At 47.2% G+C, this 22,605-nt stretch overlaps 1 protein-coding gene across 1 annotated transcript in view; it reads right to left on the bottom strand.

Annotated features, from left to right (window-relative positions):
* The window catches only part of TACR3 (tachykinin receptor 3), a 41,676-nt gene extending 19,597 nt beyond the window's left edge, over positions 1-22,079 (bottom strand). The window contains exons 1-3 of the mRNA XM_077300736.1: positions 21,044-22,079; positions 8,684-8,872; positions 6,470-6,620 (exon numbers count right to left, since the gene is read on the bottom strand). Of these exons, the coding sequence (XP_077156851.1) occupies positions 6,470-6,620; positions 8,684-8,872; positions 21,044-21,495 (792 nt within the window). The 5' untranslated portion in view covers positions 21,496-22,079. The remainder of the gene's footprint in view (positions 1-6,469; positions 6,621-8,683; positions 8,873-21,043) is intronic.
* Between the last annotated feature and the right edge of the window lie 526 nt (positions 22,080-22,605).

The following is a 22,605-nucleotide window of genomic DNA, read 5'->3' as shown; positions in this document are numbered from 1 at the left end:
AGCATCAAACATCCCCTAGAAATTTCACTACCGTGGTTTAGGGATGAACGATTGTTCCCTAGTTTATTACTGAAAAATTATTTTTGTCAACAATTTCAGATCTCTTTTTTTTTACTTTTTAGTACTACAGATCTATTTGTTTTTGGTTATACAGTTTAAAATGTAACTTTTATGCCCACGATGCATGCCATTCTGCATGTATATGTAGAATGCTGATTTATTGATGTATAGATAATGTTGGAAATGGCACATATTTTATGAAAAAAATGATTGTACTAGGAAAAATGACATGAAAGTAGAGACTCACGCAAGGCAGAAGTGATTTTGGAAAAGGAACTTCCACGAGACAACAGCCAGGCTGAGAAAGCTGAAATCTTTCCTTACTCTGATTAAAAACAAAGATTTTGGGGGCTTCCTTCAATATTTCCCAAGCAGGAATAGCTAACTTCAAATATAGCACCAGGGAGAATCCAATCACAACTTTACAGATCCCACTAGCTTTTGCATTAAGTTCTGTGTACAAGGGACATGTGGCCAACATAACAGGAAGAATGTGGACTGTATTGGAGGGAGTCATACACAGACAAAGATGATGAAGAATGAGAGCCTTGAACTGGACATAGATTTACTTGAAGAATAGGGAGGCTACTGAGTTTGACCGCTTCAACTTGGAAAAATCCCCATTTTGATCTTTCCTCCCTTGTATAAATCAAACCTACAAGTTGTTATTGCCATTTCCTCTATTTCTCTATGCCAAACTCCTCCTTCCATTTACATATTTTAAAAATTATTTAGGTTTATCTGCATAGAAATGGCATGTAATCTACTCACAGTATTCCAAAAACTCAAGGGCAATGTGATGTAGTGGCTAGAGTGCCGGGAGAGCCAAGTTCAAATCCTCACTTTGTGATGGAAAGTCCATGAGTGACCTTGGTCAGCCACACACTCTCAGCCTAGGCTACCCTCGGGGTCGTTGTGAGGAAAAAAATGAGGAAAGGAGAACATTGTAAGCTGCTTTAGGTTGCCATTGGGGGGGAGGACGCAGAGTACAGATTGTTATGTATGTGGACATTCTGTACAACAAAACAATATGGAAACGAAAGCTTGAAGGCTATCCAATCACTAACTGACTTGAGACTCTAATTGGAATGGACCAATTTGTGGCCTCCATTAAGGGCCAATCAGGGTCCTTGGTGGGCTGGCTGAATTGTATATAATTTCCATGAGTTCTAGTGTTTGCTGTTCAGTGCTTGGAGTTGGATTCAATAAAGAGCTGTTGTTTTTGAAGAACATTGTAGTCTATGTCTACCAAACCCGCAGACTTAGTACAAGTCAGTAGCTAAATCAATTTTCAGAACAGTGAATGATGATTCTGTCAATTGCTTGCTCCTACTGTTGTCTATTGGGACCCCAGAAATTTTGTTATGGGAGTCTGTGTGTCAGTACAGGTGGCAAAGTGTTGGTCTATGAGGAAGGGAGAAATCAGCAGCTCACCACCTGTTTGAAAAAAATGTGAGCCTTTAGAACATGCGGTTGGATACAAGCTGCAAGGTAGTCCATGTTGTCTTTAGTATTGGTGTAGGTTTTTTCTCCATTGGTCAATCACTGCTACAATAAAAATGGTTAGGAATAAAATATCAGTTTGCAGGCATCTAAGATTAGGAGAGGAAATGCCCTAACTTTCTTAGAACTTATAAACTATTTGAATAAAGTTAAAGTGGAAGAGGCCCTAATCTCACAGTTCTTCGTTGTATTGACCATTTATAATATTTGGAGATTAAGAACATGTTTTGAGTCATATGGTACTGAACTGATTGACTGAACATCTCTATCATGGCCTTGGGTCAACTACTTTGACGGACAATGTTTATCCCCACTGTTGACCTTCTACTAGGAAGAGTTGCTCTTTTGTCAGGGTGTAGTTGTGTTGTTCATTGTTTATGATCACTTATGAATATTTGTTGTTCTTTATTCTAATATTAAAATAATTGCTTTGAAATATGTCTGAACATAATCTCAGGCATGAAACAAGAAATCAGGAGGCATTGCCAATACTGTTAAGCCTAAGGTTTATTCTAATTAAAATAGAATTTTGAAAAATGGATAGATTATTCAATACCTATTATTTTTAGGGGACGAAGGTATTGGACTAATTATTTAGCAATTTGCAGTAGCCCCAGTCTTCCTTTTCATAGTTCTCAAACTGTAAAGGATACACAAAAGAAAAAAACTGAACTTAGTTTGGACCATTTTTCATTTTAGTATGAGAAATGAAGCTAGCAGTATTACGGCATGCATCTCCTAAATTGTTTTCTCTTTTCATCTTGCCTCCCACTCTTCCTGACAATGAGACTAGAAGTGAGGAACCAGCATGACTACCAGACTGGAAGGTCTCCGATGACTTCTGAATGACTTCAGAAATCTTGTTCATGTTTGGGGCATTTGGAATATGTACAGATGGACAGCGAGGATCTTTTGGAGGTCATTCATATTCATAGGACCACCATAAATTAGAATGGACTTGCTGGCACGTAACACACACAGATGGGCATGGCTCAGGATGGATGTTGATGAGTACATCCCTACAAACAATCCTGACAGCTGTAATGCACATGTTTCAACATTACATGAGGTTCTTCCCTTTCCCAATGGTGAGAGTGACAGGTTCAGCTGTTCAAATATAATATACTCTTAAATAAATGTCCTTATGCATTTGGTATCTACAGACAGCATCTGTCACAACAAATGATTTCACGCATTATCATCTCAATCAAATTGTGAGCCAGCAGCAGGTCTTTTGCTAACTGAAAAGGACTGGGCGGCAATAATCTAGAAAATGACCTTGTAAAGCATTGGTGGGACTCACATTTTAGCTTAGTAGCAATAAACTGATAATCTCAGAAAACATTGTAATGGCTAAAGCTATAAACAATGTTTCCATTTCCACTGGCTGAGGGCTTGCTAATGGCCTACACTCTTGAGTGTATACAGCACCTAAGGAACGTTGACATCTTTCTTTTCTTGGATGCTTTAGGATGCTTAGGGCTGATCCTGCGTTGAGCAGGGGGTTGGACTAGATGGCCTGTATGGCCCCTTCCAACTCTATGATTCTATACATTAGGTATAGTTGTATGTAGAAGAATGTGGACAGGTTGAATATTGCTATTGCCTTTACATTTACTATTTGTGAAAACAACTTTCACTCATCAGCAAATTTCAATATGCTGTTGGATAGCTGGAACAAACGGTATTTGATGGTTTGTACATGGATTTACCCTGACCATGATGACCTAGGCTAGCCTGATCTCTCAGAAGCTAAGCAGGGTCGGCCCTGGTTAGTATTTGAATGGGAGACCATCAAGGGAGTCCAGGGTTGCTACACAAGGGCAGGGGATGGCAAACTCACCTTGCGTGAAAAGCTACAGGGTCCTCCTAAGTTGCCTGAGACTTGGCAGCTCTTTCCACTAACACCTGAATTTTATTTTTAGATAAGGCATAATAATACATAATAAAGTGGTAAATTCAGGATTGGATCTTATCTTTGTTCAAAGAATCCAGCATCATGGGTCCCTTATCCAAATTGGTTATATAGGGAGGATGGGGGAAGGGGAGAAGATTTTGCTCTTTTATTCCAGTATGGTTTCATCCATTGAAAATGTCATCCCTTCCCCCAAGCTGTTATTAGCTGAAAGAAAGATAGAACAGACAGGTGTCCATCTCCCCCTTCTTCCCCTCTAAAAACAGGACAGCATGTGTAGGTGTGTGGGTTTCAGAGGGCAGAGCAGCAGGAGCAAGATGGGAAGGGAGAATCAGTGTCATAGCGGAAGTGATGTCACAGGATGATGCAATGCTGTTCACTGTGGCTCCACCCACACCTTCCTGGGGCTTGACAATGCTGGGCTGGTAACCCTTGCTGAGTTTTCATGAGCAAAACGAGATGGGGTAGAAGAGGGAAACTATCTCCCATTTTTGTGACCTATTTCAAACTTAGGTCCCATATGGCTACTAGTTTTACTTTAAAAACTCCCAGGAATTCCTAAAGATGGATCCTCCAGTGTCATAGTTAATTAGTCTCTTAAGAGCACAGAGAAGCATTTCAGCTTTCGATTTTTGTTGGGCATCCATGATGCATTTATCCTGGCACTACTTGAGTTTCAGCTATCCATGTAGACTTTGGGTCATTCAACCATCAGGTTTGTTTGTATTTGGGCACCAGGGCCACAATCCTGTATGCAGAAGCTGCTTCAATGCTATTGAAGACTATGACTCTAAGCGGACGAATGATGAGGATGGCTGACCAAATATTTCCAGGTTGACAAACAAGTAATAACTTTGTGCAATTTGCTAGATAATCCAGCAGTTATATTACTGTGGGGAGTAATTTTACAAGAAGAAAACCAAATTCTGCACACTGTTCTCAACAACCATTTATTAAAACTGCAGCCAGAGTCGGCCTGCCAGAAGACCCTGCCAGTAGCCTGAGGATCAGGACCAGCCTTAGCTCCCTGCCAAAGACCTTCTGTATCCATATATCCCAGAGACTTTGATTCAACGGTAGCCAGCCCTAGAGAACTACACTTTGCTTTTTCTTGTTAGGGTTGCCAGCCTCCAGGGGGGACTTTGAGTTCACCTAGAATTTCAACTGATCTCCAGATGGCAGAGATAAGTTCACAGGATGGACTCCCTGATATCACATCTCTGTGGAATTCCCTCCTCTTTTCAACCTCCTCCCTCTAAAAGCACCAATTCTAACTCTCCAGGAATTTTACAAGTTGAAGATGTCAGTCCTAGAGTGACGGTGGTAATTTGTGTTATAAGCTGCAGGCTATAGGGTTCCCAGGGTTGTGTTAGGAAATACTTTGGAGAGACTTTGGGGGTGGAGCCAAGGGTGGATGGCATTTGGGGCAGGGAGGGACCTCAGCAGAGTGTTGTGCTATGGAGTCCACCCTCCAGAGCAGCCATTTTCTCCAGGGGAACTGATTGCCTGGAGATGAGGTACAATTCCAGGGGTTCCCCAGGTCCCACCTGGGGATTGGCATCCTTAGCAGAGCAAGCTTTCCCTTATCTAATTATCTGTGTTCTGTCTGAGAAACCCTGGTGAGATACAACACTTCTTTTGTCCTCTTTGTACAAAAGGCAGGAGCAAAGATGATGATGAAGAAGAGTTGGTTCTTATATGCCGCTTTTCTCCACCCGAAGGAGGCTCAAAGCGGCTTACAGTCGCCTTCCCTTTCCTCTCCCCACAACAGACACCCTGTGGGGTGGGTGAGGCTGAGAGAGCCCTGATATCACTGCTCGGTCAGAACAATTTTCTCAGCAAGCCCAAGGTCACCCAGCTGGCTGCATGTGGGGGATTGCAGAATCGAACTCGGCATGCCAGGTTAGAAGTCCGCACTCCTAACCATCACACCAAATTGTATCAAATATTGACCCTGTGCCTTTTATCTATGTTGTCCTATTTCAGAAGCTCAAGCCAGGTACTAGCTATTAAAACAGAAGGTGGAATGTGGGACTTTTTGACAGCATTCCTGCCAAACAAGTTCTAGCTAGCCATCAAGGGTCAGTGCAAATAGAAAAATCTTTGCTGCTTCTTAAACAGACAAGAAAAGGATTGGTGTTGAAACGAGAGGCCGATGACATCAGGACAGTATGCAAAACTCAGGGCATACTCAGTACGAGAGAAACACACCAGAGTCAGGACGATCAATGAGTCTGTAAGCTTAAGCATGAATTTTTTTTGAAGGAACAGCAAAATCAGAGCAGGAAAAGGAGAGGAAGTTGTGCAAGTCGAGTGATGGAGGGGATTACCTGGGGTTGAACCATATATTACAGAGGATGAAAGCTTCTGCCCAAACACAGCAGCCGTTCAGAGTCAAGGGCAACAGCTATGAAGATAAAAGCTTGACAAGTCACCATCATGTTCTCAGGCTTGTCACCCCCCCCCCCCATTAGCCAGCCAATGCCATAGAACAGGGGTAGTCAAACTGCGGCCCTCCAGATGTCCATGGACTACAGTTCTCAGGAGCCCCTGCCAGCATTCGCTGGCAGGGGCTCCTGGGAATTGTAGTCCATGGACATCTGGAGGGCCGCAGTTTGACTACCCCTGCCATAGAAGATCCCACTTTTTACTCAGTGGTTTCCAATTGCCGCCCCTTCCTCTCTGCACAACAGACCCCCTGTGAGGTAGGTCAAACCAAGAGAGCTCTGTGAGAACTGTGAGTAGCCCATGGTCATCCAGCAGGCTGCAGGTAGAAGAGTGGGGAATCAAATCCGGTCTCCCAAATTAAGAGGCCACCACTCTTAACCAGTACACCATGCTGGCAGCGTCAAGTGTCATGTGTCCATGTTTCCCCGTGTGGCCAATCTTTTTTGAATCAGAGGTTGGCAACCTTAACAATAAAACTGATTTCTTGGAGAAATGCATAATGATCAGTCCTCAAACACAACTGGAGATCTAGTGGAGCAGTACCTTCCTCTTGGCTTTCAGCTGCTCCTGGTACTTGTCTGATGTATCTCCTGGGATCTCACCTCCCCAAAGACTGATTCCAACAATTGTGTAGGTGATGCCCATGACAAGTAGTGGGAAGCAGTACACCAGTACAATCACAATGACTTGGTACCTGCAACACAGGGTCATTAAATGGACACATCGTTTCAGAAGAACTGGTCACAATAGAAGTTACTGTCTGTGTTGTTAAAAAGGCCCAGCACCTGGGTGAGGGGCTACGTGGTCCCATGGGAACCCTAGAGTATTTCTTCCCAACTCTAAATGTTTGGAATTTATTAGGTTAATTCATCATGTGTGTGTGTGTGTAATTATATGCTTGAGGGGGGAAAAGGGAAATTGTGAGACCAGAAATATATGCAATATTTATTTTCCTATTAATCCTAAACTTACTGCTTTAACAACATAAAATTGTAAAATTGCACTATACTTGAGAGACATGGAAAATTGCTCCATCCTATGCTGCCTTAGCACAAACATCATAATTTTTGCCTTCTGAGGGGTTAGAAAATGTAAACACTGAACTTAGGAAACATTTTTTTTTAAAAAAGAAGTGTGGTATTTAGACAGAAGTGGTCTCATCAAGTCCAACATATTTGGATACTGAGTTAAACTTAGAGCACTGGAAATGCTGAACTCTTCCCCCCAACCCTCCGCCTCTGCACCACTAATGAACACATCACCCAACATCCTTATATCTAATGAAGAGGGGGCCTGAAAGGCCAGACATCAAAGAAAGAATTCTAATCCTTTTGCTTCCAGTTATCAATTGATTGTTGCTTCTGGCTACCTTTCCCAAGAAGCATCAGCAAAAGAAAGCATTACTACAGACAGGACCATAGAAATAGAGTTGGAAGGGGTCGCATGGGCCATCTAGTCTAACCCCCTGCTCAGTGGATCCATGAAAGCATCCATGATGAAGACCAGTTGGTTTATATACCCTTCTTTTCACTGGCTGAAACAGTCTCAAAACAGCTTACAATTGTCTTCCCTTCCTCTCCCCACAACAGGCACCCTGTGAGTAGGTGGGGCTGGTAGTAAATAGCCTTCTGACTACTACACACCGTGCCTCATTAATTTAGGGAATTCAGTGTTCCAAGATGTGATGATGGCCATTGGCCACCACTGGAGATGACTTTAAAATGTGTTCAGCACATTCACAGTGCATAAACCTGTCCATGGCTATGCATCATGATCACTAAACTGAACACTGATATGTTTAGAAGCAGCAGGATTTGAGTTATTAGGGAAGGACAGCAGCAGCCAGTGATGAAGTTAGTAGAGGCATCTGGACAGCCATTATGGGAAGAAGCCAGGCGAGATATACCCTTGCTGAGAAACAGCAGAGATATTCATACACTTTTGTCTTGTTGAAATCAAATTTAGACTGAAGATAGGAAGCTTCAAGAGTCTTGAATATATTATTTAGAAATACTACCTGTTCTCTCTGCAGGGCCAGCTACATACAGCCAGGTGCTGTGACTAGATGATTGGATGAAATGTTGGCAATGGATGAAAAGGTTACATCCATCCAGCTTTTCCACGGGTGAAAAAGGAAAGAGAGTGTTCCTTTTGACTACCAAAAAGACTATGCTGTGGAATTTTTCACGGTCAGAGTAGTTCAGCAGTGGAATAGGCTGCCTAAGGAGGTGGTGAACTCCCCCTCACTGGCAGTCTTCAAGCAAAGGTTGGATACACACTTTTCTTGGATGCTTTAGGATGCTTAGGGCTGATCCTGCGTTGAGCAGGGGGTTGGACTAGATGGCCTGTGTGGCCCCTTCCAACTCTATGATTCTATGAATTTGGGACCTACATCAATAAAAGCCATGTGGGAATAGGGCTTTAAAAAGGAGAAGAAATGGATGAGATTGATTGGGGAACATGGCTGGATCCAACCCTTTCATTTGGTAGGCAGGGAACCTATGCTGGATTGGTCTGTGGAATAAAAGAAACTGATTTAAAAACTGAGGAAAATTGCATACCATATTGCATATCATCACCTGCATACCATATTCTTCACATTCCTAAAGAAAGGTCTGTTGGAGCCTATTTCATATTTTGGTCTAATTTACGATCCTTTACAACCTTTGGCCTGAGGTCATCTGGTAAATGCCATATTCTTTCACTCTCGGGAGACAGGAAAGGCTGTCAGAAGAACACTGCATTTGAAACACTTACGTGAAACGCTGTTTGATGCCACCTGGCCATGAGACATAGCATAGAGTTCTTCTGGGCATCACTTCGGTCTTGGAAAAGAGACACTGAGGGAGGGCAAGCAGAAAAGCCAGAATCCATATGCTTGCAATCACAACTTTAGTAACAGTGGCAGAGAGTCTGGGCTTTAGAGGATCGGTAATGGCCATATACCTGAAAAAACAAAAATATCATAGAAATGTCACCAAAGTAGAAGTGGTTGGAAAATAGGACACACAGTAAAATGTACTTTCCTTTGCATATAATACAGAAGTCCAAAATAACACTGTGATGATGTCTGAGACTTTCCAACAGACTAGGACAGCAGTGCCATCTTATACAGATTTAGCCCAGTCTAAACTGATTGACTTTAAAGGACTTAAACTGGAGTAACTCCGGAAAGGACTGCACTGTAATTCTGCAAGATAATTGTTAGTGTGTGGCAAAATTAGTCTCCTGTGAACCCAAGATTTCATGTAAGGTTGATTTATTTTGAACTTCTAATCCCTTCAGTTTACTTGAAAATCTCTCCTTGGATTCTGCTTTTCCCTTGATCTTCATGCCATTTTCTGCTCCATCAAGCCAAATTTTCCCTGTTAAATGTGCAGGATTTTAAACATTTATTTGAGCCTTTGTAGAGCTGATTTTCTACCTGGAGTGACTCAACGTTGCTTACAAAACTAAACAAAGTTTCAAAGTTACAACAGAGAAACCAAATCAAATCTGGACTGGTTCCTGCTGGGGAAGCCGACTTCTCACCACTGGTCCCAGATGGTGAGACCTGGACCAAGAACCCAGAGCTCTTTGGCTCTTGCCCTTCAGCTTCTACCCAACAGCTCACCCCCCAGTCCCACACAGATTAAATAGAGAAAAGGAAAGACATCAGTCTACAAGGACTGCTGCTAGCCTTTCTTAGCAATCTCCTAAGTGATATATAATTGGCATAAAAGCTCTGTGAAGAAACAATTGAACTGGAATAAGCAAAAATAAGCAAACTGAAAAACCTTACACTGGTAATACACAACATTACAAAGAAGAACAAACAGGCATAGCCATATATCCATCATTTCTAGGCACCAAGGAGGCTGCCCACCAGTGCTCTGCAGGAGTCTATGTTCCATTTTCTTCCTTACAATGAGGCTTCCCCAGGGAAGAGTAATTTACACCAGCTGTCCCCAACCCCTGGTTTGGAGACCGGTACCGGTCCGTGGATCAGTCAGTACCAGGCCGCGGCTCCTCCTCGTCCTCCTCCCTAGCTGCTGCCTCAGTGGCTGCCACTCTGCCGCTGGCTCACCTTTGGTGCTCTCTGGTGGCCATCATGGCTCGGCCTCCTCCTCACTGTGGCACAGTGCAGCTGCTGCTGGCAGCGCTCCCCAGCGGGTGGCGGGAAGTCAGGGGCGCCAGCGGGAAAGCAAATAGAGCAGGGGCTCAGGCAGCAGCGATGTCCATCGGCAAAAGACTACCCCCCTCCCCGGGCCTCAGTAAAATTGTCAAGTGTTGATCAGTCCCCGGTGATAAAAAGGTTGAGGACCACTGTTTTACACTATTTACTTAACCTATTTCCTATCTACTTTTCACAGTATTTAAAACAGCTTCTAATATAATGAAGGACGCAAAAAAGGAGTTGCTTGGATTCTGCGCCTTCCTGATGTTTCTGCAGGGGTCCCTGGCAGAGGCAGGTGCTTCCATTTCCCCAACTTTACACGCCATTTTGCAGGGGGCAAAAAGCCACTGGTGGAAGCAAGTGCTGTGCCAAGGCAGCCTGGCACAAGTGGAAGGGATAGGCTCTAAGCCAGGGGTAGTCAAACTGCGGCCCTCCAGATGTCCATGGACTACAATTCCCATGAGCCCCTGCCAGCGAATGCTGGCAGGGGCTCATGGGAATTGTAGTCCGTGGACATCTGGAGGGCCGCAGTTTGACTACCCCTGCTCTAAGCAATTCAAATACGTACAGTAACTAATAAGTGAACCTGATGTGTTTCGTGCATCTGTTTCTTCATGGTTTTAGAATAAGGACTCCTCCAAACAGTCTCCTTATTCCAGCTGCAGGGTTACAACATGTCATTTCTCCATCTGGTGTTTCTAGCTCAATATGTGCATCTATATTTTATTACCTGTGAACCTCATGCATGTATTGAGTACTGACTTAACGGCAGTCCTAGCAAGGGCTTTTCTAGGCAAGTAAGAAGAAGCAGAGGTGGTTTCCCATTTTCTTCCTCTGCACTGCTGTCCTTGATGGTCTCCCTTTCCAAGTACTGACCTTGCCTAGCTTCTGAGAGCAAACAAGATTTGGGTACACTATGCCTTCAACAGTGTAAGAGATTCCACTGAAAGGCATGATTGGTGTAGTGGTTAGGAGTGCGGACTTCTAATCTGGCAAGCCGGGTTCGATTTTGCGCTCCCGCACATGCAGCCAGCTGGGTGACCTTGGGCTCCCCACAGCACTGATAAAGCTGTTCTGACGAGCAGTGATATCAGGGCTCTCTCAGCCTCACCCACCTCAGAGGGTGCCTGTTGTGGGGAGAGGAAAGGGAAGGCGACTGTAAGCCGCTTTGAGACTCCTTCGGGTAGAGAAAAGCGGCATCTAAGAACCAACTCTTCTTCTTATATTTATTATTCTATGTATTATTTTTATGCTCTTTGTAAAGTTTTAATGTTCTCATCTCCTTTTATATTGCCAGACTATAGAGATACCGGATTATAATGCCAGACTACAGAGATTTGCTTGTCTGAAGAAAATGGCTGCTTCAGAGAGAGGTCTCTAGGGCAGGGGTAGTCAACCTGTGGTCCTCCAGATGTCCATGGACTTCAATTCCCATGAGCCCCTGCCAGCAAACGCTGGCAGGGGCTCATGGGAATTGTAGTCCATGAACATCTGGAGGACCACAGGTTGACTAACCCTGCTCTAGGGGATTATACCCACTGAGGTCTGTCCCCTCCCCAAACTCCAAGGCTCCACCCCAAATCTCCAGGAATTTCCCAATGTTGAGCTGGCAATCCTATGCCCAAGAGTCCTCGTATTTTGTCAGAGAGAAATTTCTTTCTGCTTGGCTTAAATGTATTTCACAAGATTTGAAAGCCTGACTCTAAAAATATGCTTCCGGGTACAGGTTCCATTCGTTTCCATTCCATATAGATCTGGATCATTCCTGAAGGACAGAAATATTTCTGTTTGGGGCTGCCAGGCACGATCCTCTTCATTGTAGCTGTTGCTGCTGTGCTCATAAACAAAACCAGTGAGCTCATGAATGGGAATGGGAGACTCTCCGAAATAAACTTTTCATTTCATAGCACAGGTTGACCTTGTGTGGTGTTGAATAACGCTTCAAATAAGAAAAATCTGGAAGTAGTCACTCATGTAAACCTGAATCCATTATGCTCAGGTAATTCTGCCTGGCATTATAATTTCCAACGCAGCCTGAGTTAGAAGCAGGGTATGAAAGAACAATAGTCTGTACAACAAAAGGGAAAACAAAGGCACTATGGAGGATTTCAGAATGAACTGGGAGATCGCTGGCCCTTTTGGGCAGCTCTGAAAGCAGGTGATTTATTATGCTGAAGGAGATGAAAGCAATATTTAGCTTTTAGTTGCACACAACACAGTGATCCCCTTCTCCCACCTTGTGACTGTGGAATCATCCCTATGTCTTTCATTCCAAAAGGCTGCCTCGTGCTGCATCAGACCATTGGTTTATCTTGCTCTGTCCTGCCTGCTCTGACCTGTTAATTGGGATACAAGACCAAAGAGACTGGCCACACGGAGATGGAGCTTGAGGAAAGCCCGTGAGAGGCAAAAATGGGAGGGGGGGGGGAAATGTTGCTACTAACAAAATTTATTCTGACACAATGGCCTTTACAAAAGCAACTCTGAAATCTGTTCAGGCCGGTGGAACCTTCCAAAATGAGCTTTGAATAGCTACCAGTAAGAAAGCTATTTCTGGAAACACAATTCCATGTTATAAAAGGCAGAGATGCTATAAAATTATTATTTTTAAAATGACCCTATAAAAGAACTACGCAGCTTAATGGCGGCAGCACAAAATTTGGCAAATATAAACAATTTGGCAATACAAACAGCTATTTGACTGTTTTTGTCGCTTAGGAGCTTCTTCACCTTCCCTCACTTATACTAAGAAGAGAGGTGCGAACTTTGTGAGTAAGAGAGGAGTGAAAGAGTCCTGTCTGTCTGACTAACTGTTCGTGACCTGAGGGAAAACAGGGAGGAAGGGTGCTCAAAGGAGCAGGAAGTCTTCAGCTGAGACAATCAGTACAGGAGGAGATTACATGGGCCAGGGAATGACTGCTGGAGAGGGCTGTCTCAGGGGAAATGAACAGCAGCATGCCATATAGGAGCCCCACGGCCGCTGTGTCAAATTGGCAGTGGCAGCAGTGATGGGGAAAGTAGAGTAGCCAGACCTTCATAGCAGCAGGGAATCACCCGTCCCTCAGCTCCTGTTGCCCAGAGAGAAAAATCAACATTTTAAACTGGCCATTGAGCCTACAGTGAGATGTCACTTTCAGGGGAAATCTAGAAGGCTTACTACAGAGTTTACGGTGATGCCTACAGTAGCATGACAATATATCTGGGGTTTTCTTGGAAGTGACCTCATGCCATTACTGAAGGGTGCCCCATGTATCCCCCTCCCAGCATCCCACTGGCTTCCAGGCTTGACCTGGCTACCTTAACCCAATGGGCTCTTTGCTGTCTGGACACCACCTTGTTCATCTAGCAGACAGTATGCTGGTTCTTTTCTTCTGTTGCAACTCTACTTAGCAATTAAAAAGAAAACCATAAGGACCATGATTTAAGCAACAGAATATGGGCATGAAATCTTGAGGTGTTAGAGAACAGAGCCAGCAAGAGTCTGCAAGGACTTGTGGGGGGCATCTCATTCTTCCCCAAACACTATTTCTACTTTCCCTTCCCTGAAAGCTCCTGTAGCTTCTCCTCTTTTCCTGCCTCCTCTCCTCCTTCCCACCCATCATCCAACCTACGTTTATCTGTCCCCATCCTCCTTTCTTACACCTGGCAGCCTCTACCAGGGAAACTAAGGCCCATCACCAGGCCAAACACAGTTGCATATTACTGGAAAAGTGGGAAGTGAGCCAGTTAGGCCCATTATGCACGGAGTGGAAGCTCCACATTCAGGGTGGAATGGCGGTGGCTAAAATCACCAATTATGCATGCTGCAGGCTGCAACCGGGCGCAGAGTCAACGAATGCCACCAAAAAAGATGGGTTAGCGAGATGCGGAAGAAACTGGAGCTTCCCGGGACCAGAGCGCAACCAGAAGCGGCTCCGGAGTAGCCGCGTGCATAATCGGATACAACGGTTTTGCCACCGTTGCGTTCCGTCCCGTGCGTAAGCAGTTTGCTTCGCTTTTTCCTCCTCCTCATTTTCCATGCCGCCGTTTCAGTGGCCGTGCATAATAGGCCTAAGAGTTTAAGGCAACGGTGTCAAAACCCAGAGTATCCGATTATGCACACGGCTACTCTGGAGCCGGTTCTGGTTGCACCCTGGCCCCAGGAAGCTCCACTTTCTTCTGCATCTCCCTAATGCGGCTTTTTCGGCGGCATATGTTGACTCTGGTTGCCACCTGGAGCGTGCATAATTGGTGATTTTAGCCGCTGCCATTCCAGCCCGAATGTGGACCTTCCACTCCGGGCATAATGGGTCTTACTGAGGAAATCAGTGTTCATCAGACGTTCTACCACCTTAGGCACTTTCCTTCTTTCTTTTTTGCCATGGTCCAAGGGAAAGGATCTAACCCATTAAACCACAGAGGGGTTCTGATAGCTTGTTTAGTGCGTCTTTGCATCAGCCGCTGAAACCCAACACGGTGCCACTTGAATCCTTAAAACGCTTCCCTTCTTCCTCCCATTTGCTTTTAAAAATTAAGTGGCAATTGCTGTCTATGAATTTTAATGTTGCATGCAGCACACCAAGCACCTAGTGTGGGAGGGCAGGGAGTGAATGGTGTGTAAAATAACAGTGATAATAAAATTTTCTTTGAATGCTTCTTGTGCAAATCAAAGCGTGCTACGGCCCTTCTCTCATTTAAAGCTCGGAGGCTTCCGGGGAACTGGAAGACGGAAAGATCGGTTCATTTGGTACCGTAATGCTGGCTGACTGATCTGTGGCAGAAGGGTGGGGAGAGCGGGGACTCCCACCGCTCCTGGGGGGAGGGGGGTCTTGCATCCCTTGGTCCTGTTGTAAGAGAGCGGAATGGGATCAAGATGAGTGCAGGAGCTGGAGCTGAGGTCAAAAGAGGGGGCTGAAAGGTGGCCAGTGAGGACATGCTGGGCCTTAGCTCATGGTGCTGGAAGATGACCAGAGGGAGACATGGGTGACTATTAACCACCCATTGGACAGCACAACATCCAGGAGCTAAGGATAGCCAGGGTGGGGTCACTATCTTGCCTCCCACAGTACCTACACAAAACTATTTAGAAGATCTAGAACAAAACCTATAATGTTAAAAACGTTACAAATCACTAACCCAGCCTTTCTCGACCTGTTGAGAAATCCCAGAAACGCTCTTCAGGCTTCGAGATACTCGAGTGATGTCAGCTGGTCACTCTTTCCTGCCATGCTGCCGGAAGTCAAGTGTCACTAGAAGTGACATCACTCCAACTTCCACCAGATGTGACATCACAGGCCTCACAGCATAGGAAGTGACAACATAGAAATAAGTTCACGTGATTTGTGAATGGAACCACACCTGTACCTGATTGCTCTTCTTCACCAAAGGAAGCCTACTGAGGGGGCCTGCAGAAGCAGGGCTTGGGCAGGTCTATGCCATTCTGTTACCCCCACCCCAATGCCAGAAATGGGGCCAGAGCAAGCCTATACCACTCTGGCATCCTCCCAACGCAGCTAAGTTAAAATGAGAGTACTTATCTCTGTGGACTTCAGTTGCTACCATGTGTGATGAGCCTTAGCCAGCAAGGATTTATATGGCCAGAGGCCCTCCCCTTCCCACCCCCTCCAGGCCTACTATTGGCAATTGGGGGGGGGAGGGTCAACATGACCATATACGGTTATACAATCTGATAATTTTTTAAAAATGTAAAAAAAAATTATAAGAATTAATTACCTGCCACCCAATCAACACAATGGATGACATACACAGATTTTGAACTGATCTGATAAATATCATGGTAAGGAGAAGGGGCACAGGAGAGCACTGGCTTGGCACAGAGAAATCCAGTCACTGGCATCTCCAGTTAAGCCATGTCAGGGAGCAGCTGCTGGCAAGAACTTGTCTCTGATGCAGTCCTGGAAAAGCCATTGCTGGTTACAGCACATGACCCAGAACTAAATAAATCTGTGATTTGACCAGGGCAGCCATTTACGTATGCAGCAAATGCTCAAGCAATAGAAATATAGTAAGCAGTTGCTTTATGCATGCACACAGACACTACACACAAGCCCTTTCAGGTATGCACCTGTTCCTTTAAGGACACGTATAAAATGCAAAGGGTAGCTAAGTAAATGCATATGCAGCATTGTTACTTAATAGAGACTGCAGATAATAATGCACTTTCAATCCACTTCCAATGCACTTTAGCGATATTTTTATTTGGATCCATTTTTTGATCCATTTTTCAATGGAACTGGATTTTGTCTGAAGTGGCAAAATCCTCTTGCAATTGATAGCTCCAGTGGGTTGAAAGTGCATTATTCAGCAGGCAGGAAAGTGCAAGAAAAACCAGTTGTAAAGTGCTTTGAAAGTGGGTTGACAGTGCATTATTCAGCATGCGTGAAAGCATCATGATCAGTTCTTCCAATATATTTGTAATTACAAAGCGGCCCTACTTGTGGCTTAAAAAGCAGCCCTTGAATTGAATTAGAATCAGCGTGAAGAGAAAGAGGTTACTAATTTCCCGTCACACCATTATTCCCAAGGAAATCAGTTTCTCTGGGTTACGATTAGACTTAATAGGGAAAAAAGAAAGACGGGCACCCATAGTATACCTGTCTTAAAAAAAAAATAGGGAGAACAGCAATTGGGTGGGCATGCAGACTTTTACTGGTAGAGAAGCACAGAGGGAAAAGCTTAAAAACTCTGCCCAATATCATGGCCCAGATCCAAGTCGGCCTTCCTTGTAGCTCTCTTTCTAGTCTTGAAAATATGTTGGGAAATTCAGTCTTCCTTGTTTGTTGTGCCTGGAGCTACGTTCGGATGCAGCTGGCTGCTGAGCCTGCCCTGCCAAAGTTTTTCTTCCATGCCAGGTATGAAAGCAAGATCAGTATTTCTGCTCTCTAACCACCTTTGCTTGTCCCCTGCTTGATGACTTTGACGTTCAGCTATTATTATTTATTATATTTTATTATTTTTTACATCGATTTCCTGCCCTTTCTCAACAGTCTACTTTAGGGTGATCGCCCAAAGGTGCCAGACAATTATTGGAAGAGCTGCTGTTATACACCAGATTTTAGTTACTGCATCTCACCGGGGGGGGGGGGGCTTCTAAGGTTTTGTTTTGACTGGGTATTATGGCTCCTCGTGGGGGGAAAGATTTCACAGCAGTAAGCCTTCGTCTGATCTCTGGGATTGAGCAGCGACTCAGAAATGACTCATTTGTCAAAGAGAAAATAGCACCCAAGTGAATCACCCAGACTGGCTTTTTTATGGAGTTAAATTAAAAAAAACAAACATTACAAAGGCAGCAAGGAGATACAGATGTAACTGGAGCAAATTGTGAAACAAACAAGAAATGCACAAGTCTTGTTTTGCCAGCTGCAGACTTCTATGTCCAAAGGGAAGGCTACAGCACCCCACACCATTACCCTTGTGAGAAGTATGGGGGAAATCATCATTCTTCACCAAACATACCCTAAAAGGGTAGCCAGCCATTCATCTAGTTCTATATACTGACCTTAAAAATCATTTAAAAACCCAATGTGTTTATAAAAGGTAATAAAATTATAATCCATAAATTACTATAGAAATGTTATTATTATAGCAATGAAATCGTAATACAAATGCATTTGCATACAGTTTTGCACAACAACCCAGTGAGGTAGGCTAGGCTGAGAAAACGTGGCTGGCCAAAAGTCACCTGGAGCTTCCAGAATCCGAGGCTGACACTCTGTTCCATGGATCTCCAGTGTGGTGGTCGGGGACCCACGGCATCCACCGACACCTTTCTTAATGCCCACCAAGTGTTGTTAAAAAGTGGCCAGGTGCAGGTGGGGTAACTGCATGGATGTCCAGAGGTCGTTTGCCATTGGCTGCCTCTGCATGGGGACCTGGACTTCCTTGGTGGTCTTCCCATCCAAAAAACTAACAAGGACTGACCTTGCCAGGCTTCAAAAATCCCATGAAATCAGGGGCGCCTGAGTTATCTGGGTCAAGGCATGCATGGCATTAAAGGCACCTGGTGGTTGGTAATATACCCTCACCAAAGAACCTCTGGGGAAATTAACAGTGCAGCTCTAAGCATAATTATACCCATCTAAGCCTGTTGACTTTGGTGAATAACCCCCCCTGCAACTCTGTTTAGGAGCGCACTACGAGAATCTCTTTCAGGTGCTGAGAAATTCTTGTATCCAATTGGAGAGCTGGTTTGTTTATTGCGCCGCAAATGGCTAAGAGGAACACACAAGCAAGCAAGGAGGAAAAGTAATATTATTCAGGGAGCTTCTTAAACCTGCCCACTACCTAGTAATGATGCAGAGTTTGAAACACAAATGCACAGGGTGGTTTGTCATTCTCCAAAAGCCAGGTTGGTTTTCACCTGATCTTTCAGCATACCTATCAGGGGAATACTGCTTTTGAAGGGCATGAATCTAATCCAGGGGTAGTCAAACTGCGCCCCTCCAGCATTCGCTGGCAGGGGCTCCTGGGAATTGTAGTCCATGGACATCTGGAGGGGCGCAGTTTGACTACCCCTGATCTAATCCATCAGGCCCCTTCTCTGATAATCCCAGCACTGTCCTAGCCAGAATACAACACTGACAGGCAGCAATTTACAATTAAGAGTTGCCAGCTAATTTCACCCGAAAACACGGAGATGACTTGGGAAGTTCCTATATAGCAGTGGTTCATAATCTGGGGGTCGGGACCCCTTTGGGGGTCGAACAACCCTTTCACAGGCAAGCAGCTTGGGTGGGGGTGCCATCCACACAACAGCCTTGCAGGGTAGATCGAGATAGAGTGTTCATCTGTCTGGAGCAGCGGAAAAGGGCGAGATCGGCATTGAGGGACAAGAGGCAGAACTGAACTGAGAAACCCCAGGAAAAAAAAACACGATTTATATACAATCATGAACCACGGATCTTCAGGCCATTGGTCAGTTTCGGTTTAATTTCTGTGAAAGAACACTTGCATAATTTTATGGCTGGTGGTCACCACAACAAGAGGAACTGTATTAAAGGGTTGCGGCATTAGGAAGGTTGGGAACCACTGCTATATAGGCAAAAGAAATATGTAGATATTTCAAGAGAACTTGTAAAGAATTTTGGCAAACTGCCTAGTCACCTTGGAAGTCTGGTGCTCTTATTTCACAGAGCATGAGAGGCATTTCACAGGCATAAGAGCCACGCTGGATCAGACCAGTGGTCCATCTAGCCAGCATCGTATCTCATACAGTGGCCAACAAGTTCTGTTGAAGGACCAACAACAGGGCAAAGAGGTCATGGCCATCCCTTGATGCTGCTTCCTGGCTCTGGGATTCAGAATCACAGTGCCTCTGACTCTGGAGGTTCCCCTCAGTCACCATGGATAGTAGCCATGGATCGACACCCTCCATGAACCTATCAACTCTGTTAAGGTATTTTATGCTTGCCTGGTTCCTTTAAGACTCTTTCTGGACGAATTAACCAACACAGGGGAGTGCATTTAAGACGGGTAGAGGGAGAAAATGAACAATGGAGAATTGATCCATGGAACTCATTGCTGCTGGATGCCTACTTGCATAAAACAAATTCTATTCAGAAAGGAACAAATGTGGAAGATCTATCTCATAACAGCAGCAGCCTTAAAGATAGAAACAGCAGCATCCATTTTTCGGAGGAGTTGAGTAAAATTCGGAACGGTTTCTGGTAGGCTCAGGCTCCCAAATCGAAATGCCAGCGGAAACCCCTGCGGGAGGCGGCTACCGGGAGAGACGGGACGCGAACTGCCTCGAGCCACGCAAAGCACTCCCAGAAACACCATGTGAAGCCTCCGCTGCCGGCTGCCCTGGGGCTTCAGAACTGGGCTCGGCACCTGACCCGAAAGCGCCCCCCTCACAGCGCCGCAAGTGAAAGGCAAGACTCGCCCCGAGTAGAATCACAGAATCACAGAGTTGGAAGGGGCCACACAGGCCATCTAGTCCAACCCCCTGCTCAACGCAGGATCAGCCCTAAGCATCCTAAAGCATCCAAGAAAAGTGTGTATCCAACCTTTGCTTGAAGACTGCCAGTGAGGGGGAGCTCACCACCTCCTTAGGCAGCCTATTCCACTGCTGAACTACTCTGACTGTGAGAAATTTTTTCCAGGTGCTGCTCTCCCTCCCTCTCTCCCCGCAGGCCGGCCAGACTTCAGCGGCTCGTCCAACGGCCCCGGACGAGCCGTCCAACGCCCCGCCCACTAGCCCACCGGCTCCCCTCCGCGGGGTCTCCTCGAGGAAGGGGACGCCGCCCCCGAAGGCCGGGCGCGGGCGCCGGAGAGCAGCGAGCGCTCTCGGAAGGCTCTCGGCCACCCCGCCCCGTTTCCCAGGACGCCGCGGCCCCCCAGGCGAGCCGCGCCCAGCAGAGGGAAATTCGAACGGCTCCGAGGCGGCTCGGCGAGAAGGGCGCGGAAGAGGGCGGGGCGGCCGGCCGGCTGTGCTCTGCTGGGCATGGGAGCGCCGGCCCCGAGGCAGGGACACGGCTGCGAGTCTCAAGCGAGGAAGGCAGGCAGACCTTCGCGAGAGATGGCCGCGGAAGAGGCGCCGGGCTAGACGGGCCCGGGGGGAGGCGGCTCCGGGACGCCCTTCTCCGGCTGCAGAGCAAGGCTGGGCAAGAGATCCCTGGAGGGCTCCCTGTGGCCTACCTCCGCCACCAGGCTGTCATCGAAGAAAAGGGCCGCGGTGCCACTGGGACGGGCAGAACTCTGGGGAGGGGAGGGGGCACGAGGAAGCCAAGGGCGGCGCCTCAATGGCCCCCCACAGTCTGTGCCCCGGAATACTCGACGCCGGAGGCCGTCTCGGCAGGAGGCGAGGGTCTTCCTCACGGGAGAGCCGAGCAGCCCCCTGCTCCCGTCCGGGCAGGCCAGCCCTGAGACGCCAAACGGGAAGGAGCGCGAGGGGCAGGTGCTGCTGGCCCAGCGCAGTGGCTCTCCCCAGGTGGGGGCGCCCTCCCCGCTCGCCCGCTCACCTGTCCACGGCGATGGCGGTCATGGAGTAGATGCTGGCGAAGACGGCGGTGATGGGGAAGAAGTTCTGGAAGCGGCAGTAGGCCTCGCCGAAGTACCACTCGCCGTGCAGCGCGAAGGTGAAGTTGACGAGGGTGTTGAAGGCGGCCACGGCGGCGTCGGAGAAGGCCAGGTTGACCAGGAAGTAGTTGGTCACCGTCCTCATGCGCTTGTGGGCCAGGATGATCCAGATGACGATGAGGTTCCCGAAGACGGCCACGGCCACCATGGCGCTGTAGGCCAGCGACCAGAGCGCGATGCGCCACGACGGCTGCACGAACTGGTTGGAGAAGTTGGCGGGCGCCGCCGGGAAGGACAGGTTGCCCCCCGGGGGAGCCGCTGCCGCGCGGCTCTCGTTCCAGACGCCCACCTGGGCAGCAGCCGCGCTCGAGTTGACGACGGGGACCGAAGTCATCCTGGCGCCCGCGACCCTTCCTTCCCCGCCCGAGGCACGGCTCCTTCCCTTCGGCCCCCTCCGCCCTACAACTGGGGGGAGAGGGAGGACGGGGAGCGAAGGCGCCTCCAGTAACCCACACGCCACCCTCCTGCCCGGGAGGTGCGGCGCCTCTTCGTAGCCCCGTCGGGGCGCACTCAAGAGCTGCTGAGGAATGCCGAAGAAAGGGGCGAGCGCCAGTCGGAGCCGCTCTTATAGAGTTCGGCGGAGCCCGCGTCAAGGCTGCTCCTCGCCATAGGCTGCGGGGAGCCCCTCCTCTCGGCCAGCTGCGGCGAGCGGGTCAGCCGGGAAGGCAGCGCCGACGACCGTCTCTGCGTCCGAAAGCGGCGGATCAAGCCCCCTTCGTGCTCGACGGCGCACCTCCCCGAAGCGACTCGCGGTTCCGGATCCGCGCGGGCCAGCGGGCGCCTTCAGCACTCCCCCCACCTTCCTGGCGCCGCCCAGGTCTCTGCAAGCGGCGTGCGTCCGTCAAGCGGCGTCGAGTGGTAGTGGGCACCTGCCGCCACCAAAAAGGGCAGGGGGCGGGGTCGGCCTTGGTCTTCCTGTGCAGAGCCTTCCTGGGTGGATCGTCTTCCAACTGCCGAGATCTGAGGCGATCGGGCTGGAGACCACGCCGCTTTCCCTCCCTGCCCACCTCCTTCCATCACTTCGCTGTTCTTGTCGAATCTTTTGTTTCCTCCGTTCCCCGCTCCCTACGTATTTCCCTGGAATTCAGTCTATAGGCTTCCTTCCGAGGAAGGGTGGTGGTGGTGGCTTTTTATGATGGAAGTCAAGCCCCATCCAATGCTTGTGTTTGCTCAGACCTACCCCTCCCTCATCTTCAATGGGGTTTACCCCCAGCTCTTGTTTCTTTTGCAACTGGACTAAAGAACCCTGTTGGGATTAAAGGCCCCCACCCCTTCCAATGCTTTATCTGAATGAAATCAAAGTGCAGGTTCCCACAGATGGCCATGGGCTTGGCTTGCCCTCTCCTGAGATGTAGTTAGCAAAGTTGCAGTGAAGCTGCAGGAAGCTGCAGTTTCTCACCTGTTGCTTGGAAGGTGGACAGTCTGGCTGCCTCCATGGGTGAGT

This window comes from Paroedura picta, chromosome 10 (genome assembly GCF_049243985.1).
Source record: "Paroedura picta isolate Pp20150507F chromosome 10, Ppicta_v3.0, whole genome shotgun sequence".
Taxonomy (NCBI): domain Eukaryota; kingdom Metazoa; phylum Chordata; class Lepidosauria; order Squamata; family Gekkonidae; genus Paroedura; species Paroedura picta.
The sequence above is the reverse complement of the archived record's forward strand: the minus strand, read 5'-3'. Positions and strand labels throughout refer to the sequence as shown.